Genomic DNA, 21,759 nt, shown 5'->3' on the forward strand with positions numbered 1-21,759 from the left:
TGGAGGATAAGGCTACCAATGGCTATTAGTCATGATGACTATTTGCTACCTCTAGGATCAGAGACAGCATGTCTTTAATACAAGTTGCTGAGAACAGCAATGGGAAAGGGTTATGGCCCTCATGTCCTGCTTGTGGGTCTCCCATAGGCATCTGGGAGGCCACTGTGGGAAACAGGATGCTGGACTAGATAAATCTTTGGTTTGAATCAGTAAGGCTCTAGTTATGTTCTTATATGTATCTAATAATGCATTTGCATCTAATATTCTGAACTGGGGTGGCATTTGAAACATCACACACATGAAAGAATATATATTTGGTTAGTAGTTCCTTAGTCTTATTCATTAGGGAAGGTATACATTATTTTATATTTTTGAAATTTTCAGGTAAACTTGTAAACATGCAAGACTACAATGCACCAATACTTTCAAATAGCAATGGATTTAACTTTGCTGTAGATGCACAGAAGTCAGCTGGACAATTTTTTAAAAGTAAAATCCTACTGAAAGAACTGTAGATTCAGTAACTCAACCAAATAACATTTGGATAAACAAAACTGATATGCAAGATGGATGTACTTTAAGTAATGTTTTAAATTATGATGGAGAAATTATGTCTCTAATCAAGAATGTGCAACTTCAATAAACAGAAATGCAAACAATTGTTATATTGTCTTCCAGGCATATATTATGAAATTAGTCTTACTTGCTAGATCCTATGTAAAGATCTGCTAAGTAAAATACAAAAAAAAATGCATCATTCTGAATTCAATAGAAGGGTAAATTTCCTTAACTCACTAAGAAATATTCAGCCACACACAAAGACAATGATAGTGAAGAAAATAATGGTTAAAAAGTAATACATGCATTCCATAAATATACAGTAGGTCAGTTACCGGGTAGCCTTTTCGCCCTGGTTGACCCTGGTTGAATGAGATGAAATGGAATGATACTCATTAGGTATACATTAAATGATATGTGACACGACACACATACTTTGCAAATTAACAGGAAATGTAACTTTGTATCACTACTGTCTCACTTTACAACTGGCTACATTATACGAAGAAGTGCATTTCTATCATAATTTATGTCTGGAGGCACCAAAAAGATAACTGGAATTAAAGATTTCCTTCAACCAAAGGCTGAAGAATCATATGCATGTGAGTTCAGAAGTAAGTACTGTTTAATTCAAGGGGGCTTACTGTCAAGCAATTGTGCATAACATTACAGCTTAGTTACTCATGAGCAAGTCACACTAACCTCAGTGGGACTTACGCACACGTAACGGATGGCAGGATTTCAGTTGCACCAAGAAGAATGTCGACCTACCCTCTCCATTCAGGCCTATTAAAATGTGTTTATGGTATTCAGCAACACTATTCATATTTACAGGTGAAAAATTCAAAACAAAAGAGACTAATTAATTTGTGACTTACACCATGTGCTAAAATCAATTTTATTTTTTGTAGTTTAGTAGCTAGAATCAAATTCATAACTCAATGCAAGCTGAATACATTGGGCAGTATCCAGTGCTGCCTGCATGCCAGCGGAACCCACTGTTAGCACAACAGGAAGCTAGTATTTCCTAAAGTAATGCAATGAATATGGACTTGAGCACACTCTGGGAGAGAGTGCAGGGCAGGAAGGCCTGGCGTGCTGTGGTCCATGGGGTCACGAAGAGTTGGACACGACTGAACGACTGAACAACGAAAATTTCCTAAAGTAACCAGAAACAAGCCAAAACTAGCAAAAGGGAGCTCCACTTACCTGTCCTGTTCTGGAAACAAATGTTTCATCTTGTTTCCAGGGTTGCTGTAGGAAGCACTAACTTCCTGTTGCCCTAGGGGTTTATATTGTTCCGCTGGCATAACATAAACAGCAAAGGTACAGTGGCAGTATTGGATGATGCCTTTTATATTGTGGAATCTACAAAAAGGTACTCAAATTATATATACACTTAAGAAACAACACCCTAGGATTGCAAATAAGTAACATAACACGGTCTGAATGCAAAGTGCTATAACAAGAATTAAAAGTCCTACTTTTATTTAAACATCTTTTATGCCGTAAGATTAAAAATTGTTTTACTTCGGAATTTTTGAATACTGACAAAGCAATCCTTTGTATGTCATCTCAGAAGTGTTGCTAGTAAGTGTGTATAGGACTGCAACCTTATTAACCTAAGGCAGGCAATCCCAGCTATAAGTAGGAAATGTGAATGAATGAATGAATGAATGAATGAATGAAAGAAAGAAAGAAAGAAACCATATCCTTTAAACCAAGATGCTATCTTCAAGGGTATTACCAACACTTCAATGATTTCACACACATATGCAAAACACCTGTGGTAACCCAGGTTCAGCTAAATGGGACTGCAGCATGGACAGGGGTCAACCAAAGTCCATAGTATGCCATGTTCAACCCACACTCAGATATGTGCTCTCCTATGATGTGGGACTCAGGTTGCAACAGGTGCTTTGCAGATGAGAGAAAGCCAAACTAAGCCAAACAAACACTTTAGTGACACATCATAAACAATCATAAAGAATCAATGATAAATGTGGCTTTTGTCTAGAATGGGAGAACAGGAGGGGGGGAAATTACCTGAAATTATTTTTCTGGAGACACATCTAGGGCCAAATATACCACAGTTACTGTTAATGTCTACTATTGTCTTTGTACTGGAGCAGCACTCAGTATGGTAAAGTGATTGTTCCCTCTGAACTGACAGCTTGAAGAAAGCTCCTCTCCCACTCACTATAATACTGCTGTGCCCAAACAAATCTTATCTATCGTGGCTCTGCCTACTACAGGATAGAGCCTCAGCCAATATTCCTCAGCTTTAAAGAAGAGGAAGGAATGATGAACAGTCCTCTGAATTATTTCACAGTGTAGCACTGTGAGGAGGCAGGATTTACCAGGTGGAAAAGGAAGCTCTCACGGTCACAATACTCTTAATCATACCAAAACCATCTTGGGAGTTGGGGGAGGAGCGGAATTCTGGCAAATGAAAGCTCCAGTTATGACCAAGTAATTCTCATTAATATTATCTTAATAAAATAATAATCTTATCTTCACTTGACACCACTGACTCTAAAACAACCTGATTCTACTTGAGTAAGATTAGCTGCATATCCAAAAGTTGCATATTGTCCTCATATAAAGCCTGTTCACTCCTAATAGTATATGTATATAAGTTTGGTCTGGTTCATGCAAACAATGGACCACCAGTGCTTGTTCTAGGTTTTCGGGAGCCATCTTGAGGAAGATGGTCTCTGTTGACCTCATGCCTCTCCTTACCACGTTGCCACTGCCCATTCACATGCCTCTCCCTTTGGACCCAATCTGCACCACCTCCCAGAGGAAGGGGGTAAGGCATACGGAGCTTACTCATGCCCCTTCTCCTTACTCCTTTCACTGTTCAATTGCCCAAAGAGGGCAGGTGGAACAACTAGAAGGATAGCCAAAAGGCCTGGCCTTGGAGAGTGCCCAATGATGCCAAACTCTGCTACCAGTTCTGCTGATTCATTTCCCATGATGGAGTGGTGCGCCTTCTCCACCACATGCTTCCCATAAAATGTGGGTTATAGGCATGGTGCAGTCTGGCTTGTCTGATCTTTCTCATCTTTCAATCACACAAATTAGGTCATGATACTGTTAAATCACAAGTTACAGGAGACGTACTGGGAGGGTGCATCCTTACACCTCTACCACAGGATGGGAATTGGCAGCCCACTTTTTGTATGAACTGACCCAAAACAATACCAAAACAGATGCGAACTGGCACAGGAAACTAAACAAAATATTTGCTGTTCTGTTCTAAAATGTTATCTCCAGGACTGATGAAAAATGCTTAGTTTTAAAACATTGTTTTAAAAAAGCAAGACAAGTGTTTTGAAAAACTTGTTGGGGTTTAAAAAATGCTAGCAAGAAATGTGAATGCCTTTTGGATGGTACTTGGTACATTTAATGTATTAGTCATGATTACCGGTTTTTAAAACACTTTCTGACCATTCTTGAAAACATAGAAGATCCAATAGTATATCAGTTGTACTTACAGGAGGTCCTGTGAAAAGAAAAGAAAAATATATGTAAGTTTATTAAGGCCGAAAATTATTTCTATAGAATATCCAGAAATTGTCACAATTATTGCATCATAGTCATACAGATTATTTTTGGAAAGCAGTACTCTCATTCATCTCACACAGTATAAAGAACTACTATTTTGCATTGTGCCAAGTCATCTTATATTAATACATTATCTACATCTACCCAGGTTTTATTACAAATGCAATTCTGCAACTGTTATATGCTGACTTGTGGTAACTCCCTCCCCACACTTTCTTCCTTTAGCATTTAGCTTTAGCAGCAAGGAAAAACTGCTTAGATCTACATTTGTTGCCTTCTACCTTTGGAAAGACAGGTGAGTTCAATTAGTCACATAACTACACCAAACCCTCTTTTATTGTCTCCTACTTTCAAGCCCACTTATAAAATGTTGTTCCCTGTTAAAAATGTCACACTTTGTGAAGCAATATTGGCACATTTTTCCAATTATTTACACTCAAAAGGTTTTTGGACAACCGTCCTCGAGAACATTATCAAAGGTCTGCAAATCACATCTAATATTTCTTTCAGGCTTATTAAGGGGAGCAGCTGTAGCCTCAAATCAATGACTTTTCATTAGCTTTTATGTTTCCCTTTTTCTTCTGGCTCAGGCACATTGCAAAGGGGGCATATAACAGCAGCAGCTGTCCTTGAAGTTTGCTTTAAATATGGTTAGGCTTTCATTTTTAACAATGTGATTTTATTGTATAGTTAACTAAAGTAATTTCTTGATTCTGGGAAGTGGTCCTAAAGATAATTTTAATATACAGGGTATTTTCCTAACAGAAAACAAATTAGTTTCTCCTGTTAATAATGTCATATGTTTATGATATGTAAAGGCTACTGTAATGTTATGTAAAAATCACAGTGGATACATTCACATGTAACAATAAACCATGGTTTAGCATTACAAGGACAAACTTCAGCAAGCTTGTCTTCTGGTTCAGCCAGAAGGGTGAGATCAAAAGTTTCCATTTCCATTTTAGATTAACTTTGTTTTAGTATATGTGGAACCCTAAGGTATGGTTAATCTTAATTATGGTTTGTTGAAAAACAGCGAGCATCATAAACTATGCTTTGATGTGATTTTCACCAATTCTCCCTTCCTCCTAAAGCCCCTTGTGCCACATTTCTTGTTATTAGAGGGTCCTCCAATCCTCCAGAGCAGATTTTTTGGGAGTGGTGCTCAAAGGGCTGCAGGGGCAGTCAAGACCTGAGAGCACCCCAATGCATGAGGAGAACCTCATGCACAGAACTCCACTCACCAAACTCTCAGTACAATCCAACTGTAATAGTCCTTTGCAAAGTACATTTAAAGTATGCATTTGCTGTATCTGTATTTTGTATTTGGTTTAGTTCATTTATTTTAATGTGTTTTCTTTATAATATATTGATTATTTTCATTTTTAAGTTGCTTTAAAAGAATTACTTTTGAAAGTGGGTATAAATAATTACCATAAATAAATATCTGCACAGCAACATTCTGGCTACAAAGTATCAAATGTTAATTTGCAGTTGTATGCAGAGGATTACAGTGGTTTGGATCCACTTAGTGGAAGGAAAAAATATACTGGTGCTCTTTCATGGACTCCTGTGCAAATGTTAGCGGAAGACGTCTCAGAGTGGAGCACCACAATATATTGGGGGGTTGCATTGCAGTATGAAAAACATGGTCAATAAAGAAGGTACAATATAAAATAGTAGGCCAAAAAAGGTCTTTGTGCAAGAGCTTGTAGAAAGTCTCGTGGAAGAACTTGCACAAATTAAAAGTATCTCAGTTTGACATCACTTCTTTTCAGGACGTGCTCTTCTGCTAAATCGGGCATAGCCTTTCCATGATCAGACAAGGCTTTCCACCAGTGGAAAACCACTTTTGAACCCAGGCCAATATGTCTCCCTAGATTCTAGGACATAGAAAATCATTTACTTTCTCTCCCCAACAGTCTCTCAAACCTCACTGAACCTAGCTGTGCAAAATGTAAGTATATAGGCATCAGTGAGTCAAAGTATCAGCAAACATGAATCAGATGCTTAGGGAAACACACACACAAATCAGGAGTATTACTTTTAAATCTAAAAACTTACCTATTTCTCCTCTTCTTCCTCGCTTACCTCGTTTACCAGGAGGACCTGAAAAGCAAACAGTTCCTGAGTTGTAACTGTGCAGTTTAATGAAAAGTGGCTTAATACATACATAATTGGAATGTAGGCAAACTGATACCAAGCATGGGAAATCAAAGACATCAAACTCATCCAAAAACTCATCCTCTTCTAATGGTTTTCCAGATAACAGTTTTCTCTGTCCCCTCCTCAGACAAAAAGCTGTGAAGGCATTTGACAAAATCCACTGCACTATTTATTTTATCCCTTTGTGCAATTTGTCTTGCCTGACAGATGTGCAGTTCAAAAATATGCATGTTTACTTGGAAGTCTAATTGCACTTGCTTCCAGGTAAGCGTGCATACAATTGCAGCTTTACACACTAATAACAATAAAAATAATGTCTCACATATTTAATGATAATATTTCTTTAAAACAATATTTATAAAATGGTATTGTACAGGATAAAACATATAATTAACAATGAAAAAACCTTTACTGCAGGGCTTACAATCTATATAAACAAACGCATGTGGAAAAGGAAAGTAGAATTGAATTAGGAAGGCAATTGGGGAAGAGACACGCTGATAAAATCTCAGTGAATTAGAGAAGGCCTGGGAAAATAGCTATGACATCTTAAGGTATGGACTGAAGTGGATTCAATTTTTTAATAGTTCTCTAATAAAAGGATAATGGTCAATAGCTTTATGTCAAAAGCTTTTGCTTTGCATAGAGACATATTCAAAGGCTGCCCCTTGTCTTCATTTCTAGTTGACCTAACTTTGGAACCATTAGTGTGTGCAATCAGGGCTCATAAGGTGACATAATGTGTCAGAATAGAAGATAAGGGATGTAAGGTTACACTGTATGCAGACAATGCACTGCTGATTCTGTCTAACCTTGTATCAGATGTACCTGAATTGTTCTGATATGTCATTGACTTTGGGGTTGGACTCGATGGCCTTGTAGGCCCCTTCCAACCCTACTATTCTATGATTCTTGTCTGGCTACTCTGTCAATTGGGGTAAATCAGAATTACTTGGAGGAGAGGCGGATCTTCCCGACAACGGAATGAGAAGCATGTTGGCGTATTATCTGGATTTTCATGGAATCGGCTTTGGTCCCTCAGGAACACACGAAGCAAGAAAAGCCAAGTGTACTGTACCTTTAAATCTGGTTTTCATGGGTTGTACATGCTTGAAAGGAACATACTTCTGGGCTAGGTGCAGGGAGTAGAACTGAATGTCATTGACCTGGCAAGGGCTGCTCAACCAATGAGAGAGGCTTGTTTCCCCACCTCTGTCCAGGCTCCCCCCTGCTACTACATTATTATGAATGGAGAGTAATTGATTCACAATTCCAGCAAACTGTCACAGAGTTAGAGCTGCCCCCACTTTTCCCCAATGTGTGCACTTTTGCATGGAGAAGCCAAAATCCCTGATTCTCCAGTGCAGCATCTGAAGGTTGCCTATCAGAGCACCCCACCTTCCTCAATTTCTCCCCATTCCAGCAAACTCTCACAGAGATATAGCTTCCAACCCCCCTTTCTCCTTCCCTGGGCACTTCTCCCTGCTCGCTTATCTCCTCCATCGATCCTGAGACCATGGTAGATCACTATTGTGATTAAATCCTAATGCACATAACGGCTTATGCCCTTAAGCCCTTATTGCAAGCATCACAGAGAAGCCAAGTTTCGAGAAATCAGAGAAGCGACTTCACACAACATCAGAGAAGTGACTTCACAGAACATCACAGAAGCTAAGTAATGCAAACATCAGAGAAGTGCATAATCACAAAGACTAGTTACTCTCACTGGGGAAAAGGAAGTGCAGTGAGATTTTGAAGGCTCGAAAGAGCACTCTAACACTTTGATGTGTTGGAAAGTCAGGCTAGTTATTCTAGTTACCTAGGTTGCTGAGGGCACAGCCAGGTGAAAGATACAACCCTAGGAATGCCTCCATAATACCGAATTTAAAGCTGAGGGATGGGCACACAACAGCTGAACTTCAGGGGAGCAGAATTAAAGAAGAACAATGGAGTAGAAGTATTCTGCAAAAATGCGGCTTCCCTACAGGTAAACTCAAGAGTGGCTGCAGAGTGGCCATGATGTCATGTGTCCCTAATGACTTTAAGTCATAATAGAATCAGAGAAAACCTCCCATGAAGATGGTCCCCTCATTTGGGAAATCAGTCTAATGCTTGTTTACACAAGCTATGGCCTTTAAATGGACCAAAGGTCAAAGTACAACATTCTGCAGAATTTGGCACTGAGACCACTTTTTATTTTCTCCCTATCCATGTGTTCTGGTATCGACTTACACAAGAATCCTGCGGCATCATGATGTAGGCTCTTTTTATCAACATTCAACAGAATTCCATATGTTTTTGTATGTGCAGAACAGTTGTCCATGTACCTGTACAGGGGACAAATGTATTAAGATTCCTGGTCCAATACAAAATCCATGTCTTTATGTACAGTCTGCAAAATCTGTGCCAGTAATATTTTACCCACACAAAGCCTTTATGAGAGCTCTTGTTGCTTAAATGTCATTTTCAATTCTCACGTCTCTATGAACGAATGTGACTTCTCCTCTGTGGAACACACTGGTGTCATAAAGATTAATGATACCAAATAACACGAAGTACGGAAAACCAGTTTACAGTAGCTGAACTCAATGGATATCTTTAAAGTACTCTATGTTCCCTCCAACTACACATCTATGATACAACTATAGATATATTTTAAACAAGCTATTAGTGGGAAAAGTTGTCATGTCCCACCACCTTCTTGGCAAGACCAACCCAGAAGTGGGTGAGACGTTAGTGAAGGATTCTACTGCTGGCCCTAGTGCTTGCAGGAATTCGTGGATGTTGATAATCCTCTTGAGATCACCACCCTGGCCAATGTCCCACTTGAGGAGGTGGACAGGGCAGAAGTGACCTGACTGGTCTCAACCTCAGCCCACCAGGATCACCTACAGGAGCACAGGAACATAGAAAGAGGCATATCCAGAAGGATACCCAGAACTGAAAACACAGTGCATGTCTGGAAACATGTCAAATATCCTTGAGTCTACTTCTGAGGAGGAAATGTGCTCTGGATTAGGATCCCGATGACAGCCAGGCTAAGAAGGTATGTGGCAGCAACATCATCCATAAAGCTATTCAGTTGGAGCCTAACCATTGCTGAAACAACATCTCTCACTGGTGAGCTTCCCTGCTAACCTGAACTTCCTTATCCTTGAACCATGGGACGACTCAGGATTTTGAACCAGGATGGTAAGGCAGGATTTTGAACCACATGGCAAGGGTAGTAGGAATGGGACAACAGTGTTTATCAATTTAATTCCAGGAACTATGCTTGCTTCTATTTTAATTGCTTGCTATCATGAAGGGTATGAGCAAATTGAAATGGGTTGGATCCAGAGTTCCTATGATATCCATCAATTTCTCCTTCCCCCTGCAGCCTCCTGTTCCCCCTGGAGGGTTGAAAGACTCCCTGGAACAGTGTGGAAAGTGGTGTGGAGCGCTGCAGTGGGAAGGGGGAATTGGCAAAAATTGTCTCCCCCCACCTTTGCTGGGTCTCAGTACCTTCTGTGAACTGAAGGAACCCTTTTATCTGTGGAAGGGACACTTCGTTTCCAACCCACTATATTTAAATCCAAGCTTTAAATGTAATCAGTAAAATAATGCAACTGAACTAAAATACCAATGTTTAATTATTTGCGTTGCATACTACTTTTTAGCCAAGCTCTTGATTACGATACAATTAAAAGCCAGTTATTGTCAGTCTGATTATGTGCATTAAAGTCAGCCCAACAGTAAGTTCCCCAACACTCCCAGAACATGGTTGGACAAAGTTTTTGTCTGTAATGGTAAAGTCACCACTGGAAAATGTCTCTACTGAAAATGCTTACCAATAATGTATAGTAAGGTGAGTTGTTGTTGAAAATTAAAATATTTAAACAAATCCATGATCATAGGAGGGTTTTTTAAATGCATCTGGAATGATCTGCCAATCCCTTGGAAACAGAAGACAAGATCATAACACACAGTTAACTCTGAAGCTAATAAACATTTCTAAAAGAGTAATTCCTAATCCTTAAATGGTACAAAGTTCCATTGACTTAAGCCAGATATTTAAACAGATTTTAACACTCTCTCTCATTTAAATCTGTGGTTGGATTGCTCTCATGCTGCCATCACTGTTTGACAGGTCAGCTCACCATTTTAAGGGTACGTCAATCAGAAAATAAAACAGCCAAAGCTAAAATCCCATTATTTTATTTATATGACCTAATTATTTTAAAGAGATGTTAATGGCCCATTCTAAGAGGTGGGTCTAAGAGGTGAAATAAATGCACAGTTGACAAAAAGAGCTTTGGCTATTGGGTGGTATAGAAATGAAATAAACAAACAAATAAACAAATACATCTTTTGTGAATGTTTTGTTGGATCTGATAATAAAAAATGAAATAAAGGAAACATTTTGGCACAAACCTTTACCACTTTACTTTTTAGTCTTATACACATCCTTTTTCCATAATGCATTCCACAGAATGTTATTTTCTCACAGGCTACTGCCATTGCAACGCCTGCATGGCTTGGAAAATAAACCAAGGTATTTCAGTTTGTTTTTTAAGTATCTCAGCTTGTTATTCATGCCTATTTACTTATTTATTTCTTATATCTGTTGGTCAGGCAATAACCTGGATTCTTTGGGAGATGTACAATTTAACCATTTAAAACAATTAAGGACACAGTGTTATCCAGATGCCCGTCAGCCTCTGCACTCAGAGGCTGACGGGTATCCTATGCAGAGCGGGCAGAGTGCAGAAGGAATTGTTGTCTCCATGCTTCTCCCGTTCTGCATTTTTTGCTAGATGGGTGTTTTTGCCCATCTAGCTAGGGCTCTGAGGAGGGGAGTAGGCTGGGGAGAGCTGGGGAAAGCTCGTATCCCCATTTCCCCAGCCCCCTGCCTACCCACCAACAGAACCACCTCCTTTCTATCCTCTTTGAGATTGCTTTGTGAGCTCGGAGAGGCAGCTGGCATGGTTTTCTCTGCGCTGCCTGCAAGGGGTAGGGGACGGGGAGCTCAGACTCCTGGATCCAAGGTCAAGAGTGCTGTCTCTGACCTTGGATCCAGGAATCCAAACTATATTATGGCCCCTCAGATGCTGTCTAGGAGCCATAGGATTGTTCTGTGAAACATATAATCTATCAGATACAATCATAATATATATTAATACAAATACTAAAACCAGAATAGAAAAAATAACCTGATCACAGACAGCTAACGTAACCTAAAAGGGCAAAACACATCCCAATTGCCATAAACACAGAGACAAGAGTGTTAATATCAATATTTCAATGATGTTAAAATTATTAAGATGATGGTAAAAGGCATGGGAAAATTGAAAAGTTTTTGCCTGGCACCAGAATAACATCAGTGAAAGAGCCAGGTGAGCTTCTCTAAGGAAAGCATTCTGTAACCAGGGGGCCACTGCCAAAAAGGCCCTCATTTCCATCCTTCAGACTTCAAATTGAGGGGACATCCAGAGAAGGGCTTCTCCATGACATGAGAGTTCAGGGATATACATATGACAAAATGGGATCCCAATCCAACCCAATCTAAGATGAGCTAGGAGAAAGTTACCCATTATTTAGAATCTTACTTGGAAATAGGTCTTACCCTAGCATCCTGTGATCCACAGATTAAAAAAAAAACCTTCGCATGTCCAATTTTTGGTTAAGAAGAATTCTACTTAAGTGTAGTTTCTACTTTTTTAAAGCAAGCGTATGACAGAGCAAGCTCACATGGTCATCTTAGAAAACACAGAAATAGCTGCTGTCACCTACTTGATAGACATGGCTGAAGGACAGCTGAAATAAGCAGGCATAGTCATTCTATACTAGCATGGAATGAAAGCCTTCTCATAGTTTCAGTTTGCCATTCCATTGTATTACTACTCTGCTGTAGCAAATGCTTTCCTTATCGAGACAGAAAAATACACTGTAAGAAGAGAACACAAACAGTCTCATTTACATTTCGACAAGCATATACTTAACTGATTTTCATTGGTAATAAGGGTTTTAAAGACAAATTTGTCAAATGGCTTTAATGGAAATTGCATCCAGATAATGTTATTGAAAAATAAATAAAATAGGAATTCTTTCATGGCCTTTCTAAGAGTACAGTTCCACGCAGATGTATTGGAAGTAGCTTCCAACAAAATAAATTGGACTTAATTCCAAGCAGTTTTGTTTAGGATGCTGTAGGAAAACTTGTGAGCCTCAGTATTGCTTAAAATATATAAATGTTTCTGCTACAAATTCCACTGTATGGAGTAAATGCCATTCAATTGCCTTTAACATGTGAAGTAAAGTGTATAGATCACCAGACATGAATGTCTGACCCAATTCCAGCTGTATGTAAAACTGGTATCTACACATGTCTGTTGTGCCGGAATGTAGATGCACATTCAGATGTGCATCCAAATGTGCATCCCATTCAAAATAATTGTAATGCTTACAGATGGCATCCATATTTGGATGCATATTTACATCTACTCTCGCTGATCCAGCAAATGACACATGAAGGGAAACCTCCTCCAGTGGCACAACTTTAATCAACACTAGAGCAAAGATTTTAGAGGCATTTCTACCTTTTCTGAGTTAGGTCTTGGTTGAGTGTCTTCTGAGGAAGACAACTATATGAAATTGTTTGGGTGTCTCAATATCGTTTTTTAGAAATGATTCAAAATATGCCTACATAGTTTGGGATCAAGATATACGATGCAACACTTTCTCCTACATGAGCCTGCCTGCCCACTGCAATTATCATCTGAGCCTTTCTCCGTATCTTGTTGCCATCTGAGTCTTGGTTGAAATGCAAGACAGGGCCTTCTCTGTTGTGGCACTCAGGATATGGAACCCTGTCCCTAGAAAGGCCCGGTTGTCTCGCTCTATTATGCTTTCTAGGACAGCCATAAATACTTTCCTGTTTTGTCAAGTGTTTGCCTTGATGTGACTTTCTCTTTGATGTATGGTTAGGTTTTTATCTGGTTTTATTTTAAATGTTCTCTGCTGGGGGGGGGGGTTGTAACTGTTTTATTGTTATATTGTAATTACATTATCTACGGCTGTGGGCCTTGAGGGCTTTTGTGGGCTGTAAAGTGGGCCATAAATGTTTCTTTTTTAATAAACATATAGATTAATAAAATATCTATGTGCTGGTTGATACAAACTTGTTGAATGGTCTGGCACAGCAGTCTTCATTTGTATTGCTTTATGGAAATAGAACAGCTACAAACATGCATATTTGTAGCATTCCTGAATTCAGTATTCACTGTATCTTGACACTACTCTTCAGCACACATTTAAAGCAGGACATTTATTTATTTATTTTTGTGTGGTCAATATCTATTAACTAATGCCCAGCTAATGTCCATTACTTTGTAAAGCTGAAGTGTCTCTTCTTACAGTAAACTTGATATTCTGGCTTTATTTTTAAGCCAAGATTGACAAGACTTTTGTGATGACGGTGACAATTTAAAGTGACCACTGAACTTAGTGGTTTCTTATTTCACTGACAGTGAAACATAATATTTTAAGATTAAAGGCGGCACTTAGTAAGTCAGGCATACTGGCACTACAGTAATCTCAGACAAACCCACACAGGCAGGCCATCCATTTAAGCATAAGTCTCTATCCAAGCCAAGCCAGGCATATTGCTTTCAAAGTTTTGTACAAGCATCCCCCTCCCCTTTCTATCATAATAAATATATCATTTGAAGAGGAGCTTAGTGACAGCTGCAGAAGTGAATTTAATTTTTTTTTTGTTTAAAACATCAGTGGCATTCATTCATACCCTTGTTGCATAACAATCATGAACTGAGTTGCACATTTGTAAGAAACAAATAGCTAAGATGGAAAGGAGTATCTAATGGGCCTTCACCACAAAGTTGTACAACCAATACTATATTACAGTCCTTCTAGGCCCAAGAATCTATTCCAGGGCTTCATTAACAAAAGAGAAAAAACAATTTATGGGTTTAGGATTACATTAGTAAACTACAGTCAATTAATTCAACCTTTCACTGGGCTAAATACAGCCAGTAGCTATTTAACAACAGGATAACAAAAGTACCCTCTCGTCCATACCCACCCCAATTTGAGGTTTAAAAAAAAGGCCAGTCTGCAAAGACAGAAATGGAGCCATACCTCATATTCTATCTCATCATTTATAATTAAAGGATACAGATTGTTTCAGACTGTGTCTGAATGACAGCCTATGTTCTGGTTACCTTTCTTTCTTTCTTTCTTTCTTTCTTTCTTTTTGATAACCTTATTGTTATTTAACAATACTGCCATCATTTAAAAACATAATCCCATTTTATTCCTTTATAAAATGCTGGGATAAAAATACATTCTTGATTTCAAAAGTCATATTGTATTATCTATTATTCACATAGTGTCATGAATCCATGACCACATCTCTGTAGATTTACTTAAAAATAAAAAGCACCCATAATGGGCACCAATCTAGTGGGTAAATGGAAGGGATTACCACCACCCCAGCACCATTTTCCTGATTGTATTTATTATTACATTTATATCCTTTTTTTCCTCTTGCAAGGAACCTAAGATGGCTTACATGGTCCTCCTCCTCTCTATTTTATCCTCACAACAACCCTGTGAGGTGGGTTATGTTAAGAGTCACTGAGTGGCCTGAAGTCACCCAATGAGCTTCATAGCCGAGTGGGGACAGAACACGGATCTCCCGATTCCCAGTCTAACACTCTAACCACTGTGGCACACTGGTTCTCACAGTGATGAAAATTGTTCCAAAAGCTATTCTTTGCCCTGGAGGGGAAACTGCTATTTCTGTCTATAAGAGCTTGGCTCCTGCGGCAAATCACTTCAGGGGTGGCTTTTAATAGGTAACACTGAGTGTGTGGTGGTGGTGGGAGAATCAAGATACAGAAATGCAATCATACATTTAATGTATCTTTGAGTTTGACATGGAGGCCTTTCTTTCTTTCTTTCTTTCTTTTTTTTCTTTTTTCCTTATACTTTTAGACTGCCCAGTAACTGGAATTCTCTGTGTGGTGTACAGATACCTAAGAACATAAGAAGAGCCATGCTGGATCAAACCAAGGGTCCATCTAGTCCAGCATTCTGGTCACATGGTGGCCAACCAGCAGTCAGCCGGGAATGCTCAAGCAGGTAAATTAAAAACATAGATGCAAAACAACAATAAAAGAGTGATAAAAACAGCACATAATAAAATCAGGATAAAATCAGCAGCAAGGGGTAAAAACAATGCAAGTACATAATAAAACCAATGTAAAGTCAGCAGCATAATTAAAAGTGTGCAAAGATCTAAAAGGAGGTAACGACTAAGGGCTTGACCCAAAGGCTGATCCTATGCATGCCTACTGCCACTGAGTTCAGTGCAGCTTACTCCCATGTGTTCACAGGAGGGCACCTTAACGCTGCAATCCTATTCAAGCTGAATCAAAAGTAAGTCCTACTGTAAGTGGGCATATGAGTGCAGGCCATGTAAGGTGTTACAGGCTAGTTCCCAAAGAAAGTTAAAGAGGGAAAGGGGAAATCATAATATATAGACATACAGTATTGGTGCTAGGTAGCAAGTCATTTGCACAAAATAGGGATCAGTGCTGGCTCCAGGTTTTGGAGGGTCCTTGGGCAAGCCATCCTCAATGGGTTCCCCTTCCCGACCGAATCTACCTTCCCACCAGCATTGTCACCAGCTGCTGTTCCTGCTCCTCCTCTTCCTCACTGTTGCAACCACCTGCTTGCTTGCCAGGCAGACAGCCACTGAGAAAGCAGGCAGTGGCATTTACTGCTCCACCATGATACAGTCACCATGTCTGGGCCAGAGACAGAAAGAGGTGGGTGAACAAGTAGATTGCAACGGTGACGAGGAGGAGCAGATCCAGGGGGCTCTTGTCAGTGCAGGTGCCGAACCATGCCAAACTAGGATGCCAGTCCTGACAGTGATTCTCTCTCTTCCCCCACCCGCAACTCAGATGGGAAAGCCTTGCTCCAATGCATTCATAATACACTACATAATATCTTTAGGCACTACATCAAGATGTGGTGCTGACCTCTGGATTAGATGGCATTAAATTAGAGAAATGTAATTAGAGAATTAGAGAAATTCCTGGCAGGTGGCTGTTAAATAACCCATTAACCATGATAGTAAAATGGATCTTCCATGTTCACAGCCAATATGGTTATTACCTTCATCATGCCATGCTTGTCGCCTTCTCAGAAGAATCTTATTGGATCGTGGACTAGATAGACTTTTGGTCTGATCCAGTAGGTCTGTTATATTCCTATTAAAAATGCAGCAGAAAAGATCTGATGCATTCTGCTGCTTGTCTATTGCCAGCTGTACCTTCGGTAGCTTGGCAGGCATCCAATGCAAGAACATTTGACAGCCATCTGTATCCACGTGTTGAACGCTGAGAACTTAATCCACTCTATTACTGCCTTTTCACAGGTGTAGCTTCTACCCTTTTCCTTTTATCAAGGTCTCTCTTGTGACATAATAAGGATGTCAAAAAATCAGTATGCTGGTCTTTTATATATGATTATTTTTGGCAAACAGTTCCACTAACAGGTCCAGGGATCTAAACCGAACTAGATATACATGCAAAGGGGAAAGCAAACTAACTACAAATCATGCATTAAACTGGACACACAAAAGATATGAAAATGGATCCATACTACCTCTCTGCACAATCCTCACCCCTACCCCTTGAGTATTTGCACACCTTTTATTCACATGATCAGTCACATAAATCAGTATTTGGCTGAAATCTTCTGATTTGACTTTGGATTTTCAAATTAAATTCACATTTGACCCATAATACATTATGCAGAAGTAACTTCCACCAAAATTAATGGAACTCATTTACACAACACTCTCTTCAGACTGGGCTCTTAGAAGGTTGAATGCATCATATTTTTATGTATCTATTACTTATTTATTACATTTATACTCTTCCCTTCCTCTAAGGAGCTCAGGGCTGTTTATGTGGTTCTCTTCACCTGCCCACCTCATTTCATCTTTACAGCAACTATGTGAGATAGGTTAAGGTGAGAGATAATGACTAGGTGAAAGTCACCCAATAAGGTCCATGACTGAATGGGGATGTGAACCCAGTTCTGGCCAGCCGTAGTCCAACACTACACCACTAGCTATCTAAGGCTGTATATAGAACTTAGTTTGTGGTTTGAAAGAGATGAGGATGAAGCTGTTGCTAAAGATACAGATAACTGCTCTCCTTTCTCTGCAACTCAACCTACAAACCATGGTTGCTGGCAAACAGCCCCTCCCACTTGCTAGCACTACTAGAACCTTTGTTACAGACATTTATTTGTGTGTTTGTTTATTTAATAAATTTATAAACTGCTTGACTACATCTAAAAAGACATCTCAAAGTGGTTTACAACATAAAAGTTTAAAATACAAAATGTCCACTATTAAAACAATTAGAAGCAGAATACAAATTGTCCCAGTTGAAAACATTTTAAAACAGACAAACACCATTCTCAATTAAAACATTCAAATAATTAGCCATCAACAAACTGGGAAGTACAATCACTCAGGGAAAGCCTGGGTGAAATGTTAAAATGTCTTTAAACAGGCCAGAGTTGGTGCCTCCCACATACCAAGAGGGAAGACACTTCACAAAGTGGTTGCCACCACAGAGAAGGCCCCTTTCTGGTTGCCACCATATGGCAATCTGCAGGTTGTCACAACCACAATAACATTTAAATCAAATGCACGTTAGTTCATTTTCTCTCTGTCCCATACACACACACACACACACACATACACACGCAATGTTCGACCCAGGAAGACCTTTCTAAATGCCGCCTCACCACTGGAGGTTCATAGAACAGTATCACAGAATAGTAGGGTTGGAAGGAATAGTAGGGTTGGAAGGTGCCTATACCCCTTCATGGATCACTGCCTTGTTGTGGCGAAGGGGCTTGCGTAACTCAGTGAAGCCATAAGCTATGCCGTGCAGGGCCACCCAAGACGGACAGGTCATTGCAGAGAGTTCTGACAAAATGTGGTCCACTGGAGAAGGAAATGGCAACCCACTCCAGTATTCTTGCCAAGAAAACCCCATGGAACGTATCACAAGGCTAAAAGATATGACGCCGGAAGATGAGCCCCTCAGGTCGGAAGGTGTCCAATATGCTACTGGGGAAGAGCAGAGGGTATTTCCAAGTAGTGCCAGAAAGAGTGAAGCGGCTGGGCCAAACCCGAAAGGACACTCAGCTGTGGATGTGTCTGGTGGTGAAAAGAAAATCCGATGCTGTAAAGAACAATATTGTTTAGGAACCTGGAATGTCAGATCAATGAATCAAGGTAAGCTGGAGGTGGTCAAACATGAGATGGCAAGATTGAACATCGACATCTTGGGAATCAGCAAACTAAAATGGACAGGCATGGGCGAATTTAATTCAGGTGACCATCATATCTACTATTGTGGGCAAGAATCCCTTAGAAGAAATGGAGTAGCACTCATAGTCAACAAAAGGGTGGGAAAAGCAGTACTGGGGTACAATCTTAAAAACGATAGAATGATCTCAGTACGAATCCAAGGCAAACCATTCAACATCACAGTAATTCAAGTCTATGCCCCAACCACTGAGGCCGAAGAAGCTGAGGTTGATCGGTTCTATGAAAACCTACAACACCTTCTAGAACTAACACCAAAAAAAGATGTCCTCTTCATCATAGGGGATTGGAATGCTAAAGTAGGAAGTCAAGAAATCACTGGGATAACAGGCAGGCATGGCCTTGGTGTACCAAATGAAGCAGGACAAAAGCTAATAGAGTTTTGCCAAGAGAACATGCTGATCATAGCAAACACTCTTTTCCAACAGCACAAGAGGCGACTCTACACATGGACGTCACCAGATGGTCAATATCGAAATCAGATTGATTATGTCCTTTGCAGCTAAAGATGGAGAAGCTCCATACAGTCAGTAAAAACAAGACCTGGAGGCTCAGATCATGAGCTGCTTCTTGCAAAATTTCGGCTTAAATTGAAGAACGTCGGGAAAACCACTAAACCGTTCTGGTATGACCTAAATCATATCCCTGATGAATATACAGTGGAGGTGAGGAATAGATTTCAGGGATTAGACCTGATAGACAGAGTGCCTGAGGAACTATGGACGGAGGTCCGTAACATTGTTCAGGAGGCAGCAACGAAATCCATCCCAAAGAAAAAGAAATGCAAGAAAGCCAAGTGGCTGTCTGATGAGGCTTTACAAGTAGCTCATGAAAGAAGGGAAGCGAAAAGCAAGGGAGAAAGGGGAAGATATACCCAACTGAATGCAGAGTTCCAGAGAATAGCAAGGAGAGACAAGAAGGCCTTCTGAAATGAACAATGCAAAGAAATCGAGGAAAACAACAGAATGGGAAAGACTAGAGATCTCTTCAAGAAAATTGGAGATCTCAAGGGAACGTTTTGTGCAAAGACGGGCATGATAAAGGACAAAGAAGGCAGGGACCTAACAGAAGCAGATGAGATTAAGAAGAGGTGGCAAGAATACACAGAAGAACTATACAGGAAAGATCTGAATGTCCCTGATAGCCATGAGAGTGCGGTCACTGAACTTGAGCCGGACATCCTAGAGAGTGAAGTCAAGTGGGCCTTAGGACGCATTAGTAACAACAAAGCTAGCGGAGATGACAGTATTCCAGCCGAGCTATTTAAAATCCTAAAAGATGATGCTGTTAAAGTGCTGCATTCAATATGCCAACAAATCTGGAACACTCAACAGTGGCCACAAGACTGGAAAAGGTCAGTTTACATTCCAATTCCAAAGAAGGGCAACGCCAAAGAGTGTTCAAACTACCACACAATTGCGCTTATTTCACATGCCAGCAAGGTGATGCTCAAAATCCTACAAGCTAGGCTTCAGCAGTATGCGAACCGAGAACTACCGGAAGTACAAGCTGGGTTTAGAAGAGGCAGAGGAACTAGAGATCAAATCGCCAACATTCGCTGCATCATGGAGAAAGCAAGAGAATTCCAGAAAAACATCTATTTCTGCTTCATTGACTACACTAAAGCCTTTGATTGTGTGGATCACAACAAACTGTGGCAAATTCTTAAAGTGATGGGAGTACCAGACCACCTTACCTGTCTCCTGAGAAACCTGTACGAGGGTCAAGAAGCAACAGTAAGAACCAGACATGGAACAACCGATTGGTTCAAAATTGGGAAAGGAGTACGACAAGGCTGCATATTGTCACCCTGCTTATTTAACTTATATGCAGAGTACATCATGAGAAATGCCGGGTTGGATGAATCAGAGGTCGGAATTAAGATTGCTGGGAGAATTATCAATAACCTCCGATATGCAGATGATACCACCCTAATGGCAGAAAGCGAAGAGGATCTCAAGAGCCTCTTGTTGAGGGTGAAAGAGGAGAGTGCAAAAGCTGGTTTGAAACTCAACATTAAAAAAACTAAGATCATGGCATCTGGCCCCATCACTTCCTGGCATATAGAAGGGGAAGAAATGGAAGCAGTGACAGATTTTACTTTCTTGGGCTCCAAGATCACCGCAGACGGTGACTGTAGCCATGAAATTAAAAGACGCTTGCTCCTTGGGAGGAAAGCTATGGCCAACCTAGACAGCATAGTAAGAAGCAGAGACATCACCTTGCCGACAAAGGTCCGTCTAATCAAAGCTATGGTTTTCCCAGTAGTAATGTAGGGCTGTGAGAGCTGGACTATAAGGAAGGCTGAGCGCCAAAGAATTGATGCTTTCGAACTGTGGTGCTGGAGAAGACTCTTACGAGTCCCCTGGACTGCAAGGAGGTCAAATCAGTCCATCCTAAAGGAAATCAACCCTGAGTGCTCATTGGAAGGACAGATAATGAAGCTGAAGCTCCAATATTTTGGCCACCTAATGCGAAGAGAAAACTCCCTGGAAAAGACCCTGATGCTGGGAAAGACTGAAGGCAAAAGGAGAAGGGGACGGCAGAGGATGAGATGGCTAGATAGCATCACGGATGCAATGAATATGAACTTGAGCACGCTCCGGGAGAGAGCGCAGGACAGGAAGGCCTGGCGTGCTATGGTCCATGGGGTCACAAAGAGTCGGACACGACTGAACGACTGAACAACAACAACAAAGGTGCCTATAAGACCATCCAGTCCAACCCCTGGTTGTTGAAAACCAGGTTGTTGGTTTTCACTGAAGTACTTTTGGAATTATATCCATGTAAGCATATTAAATACATTATATATCCTACTAACAGCAGCCTTCCTAATAATCTATATTATTTTTCATGTAATTCAGACATGCTTTCCATCCTTGATAGGTATCATTTTGAAAACACTAATGAAAGCAAATGTTATTGGAAAAGAGGCTCATAACTATGAGGGCTTGATTGAGTGCAGTTATCACCTAGTCAAGATTATAGTGAACAAGTAAAATGAAGGCTTCTTTATGTACATTTTTTCCTACAGAGGTATGAAT

The 21,759-nt window shown here is 40.1% G+C and overlaps 1 protein-coding gene across 1 annotated transcript in view; it reads right to left on the reverse strand.

Moving 5' to 3' along the window:
• LOC146343795 (uncharacterized) overlaps positions 1-21,759 on the reverse strand; it is a 302,424-nt gene that overhangs the window by 68,190 nt on the left and 212,475 nt on the right. The window contains exon 3 of the mRNA XM_084859755.1: positions 6,173-6,237. Coding sequence (XP_084715881.1) covers positions 6,173-6,237 — 65 coding nt within the window. The remainder of the gene's footprint in view (positions 1-6,172; positions 6,238-21,759) is intronic.

Source organism: Heloderma suspectum, chromosome 5 (genome assembly GCF_057233095.1).
Source record: "Heloderma suspectum isolate Gila_16-S chromosome 5, 16-S_ref, whole genome shotgun sequence".
NCBI lineage: Eukaryota > Metazoa > Chordata > Lepidosauria > Squamata > Helodermatidae > Heloderma > Heloderma suspectum.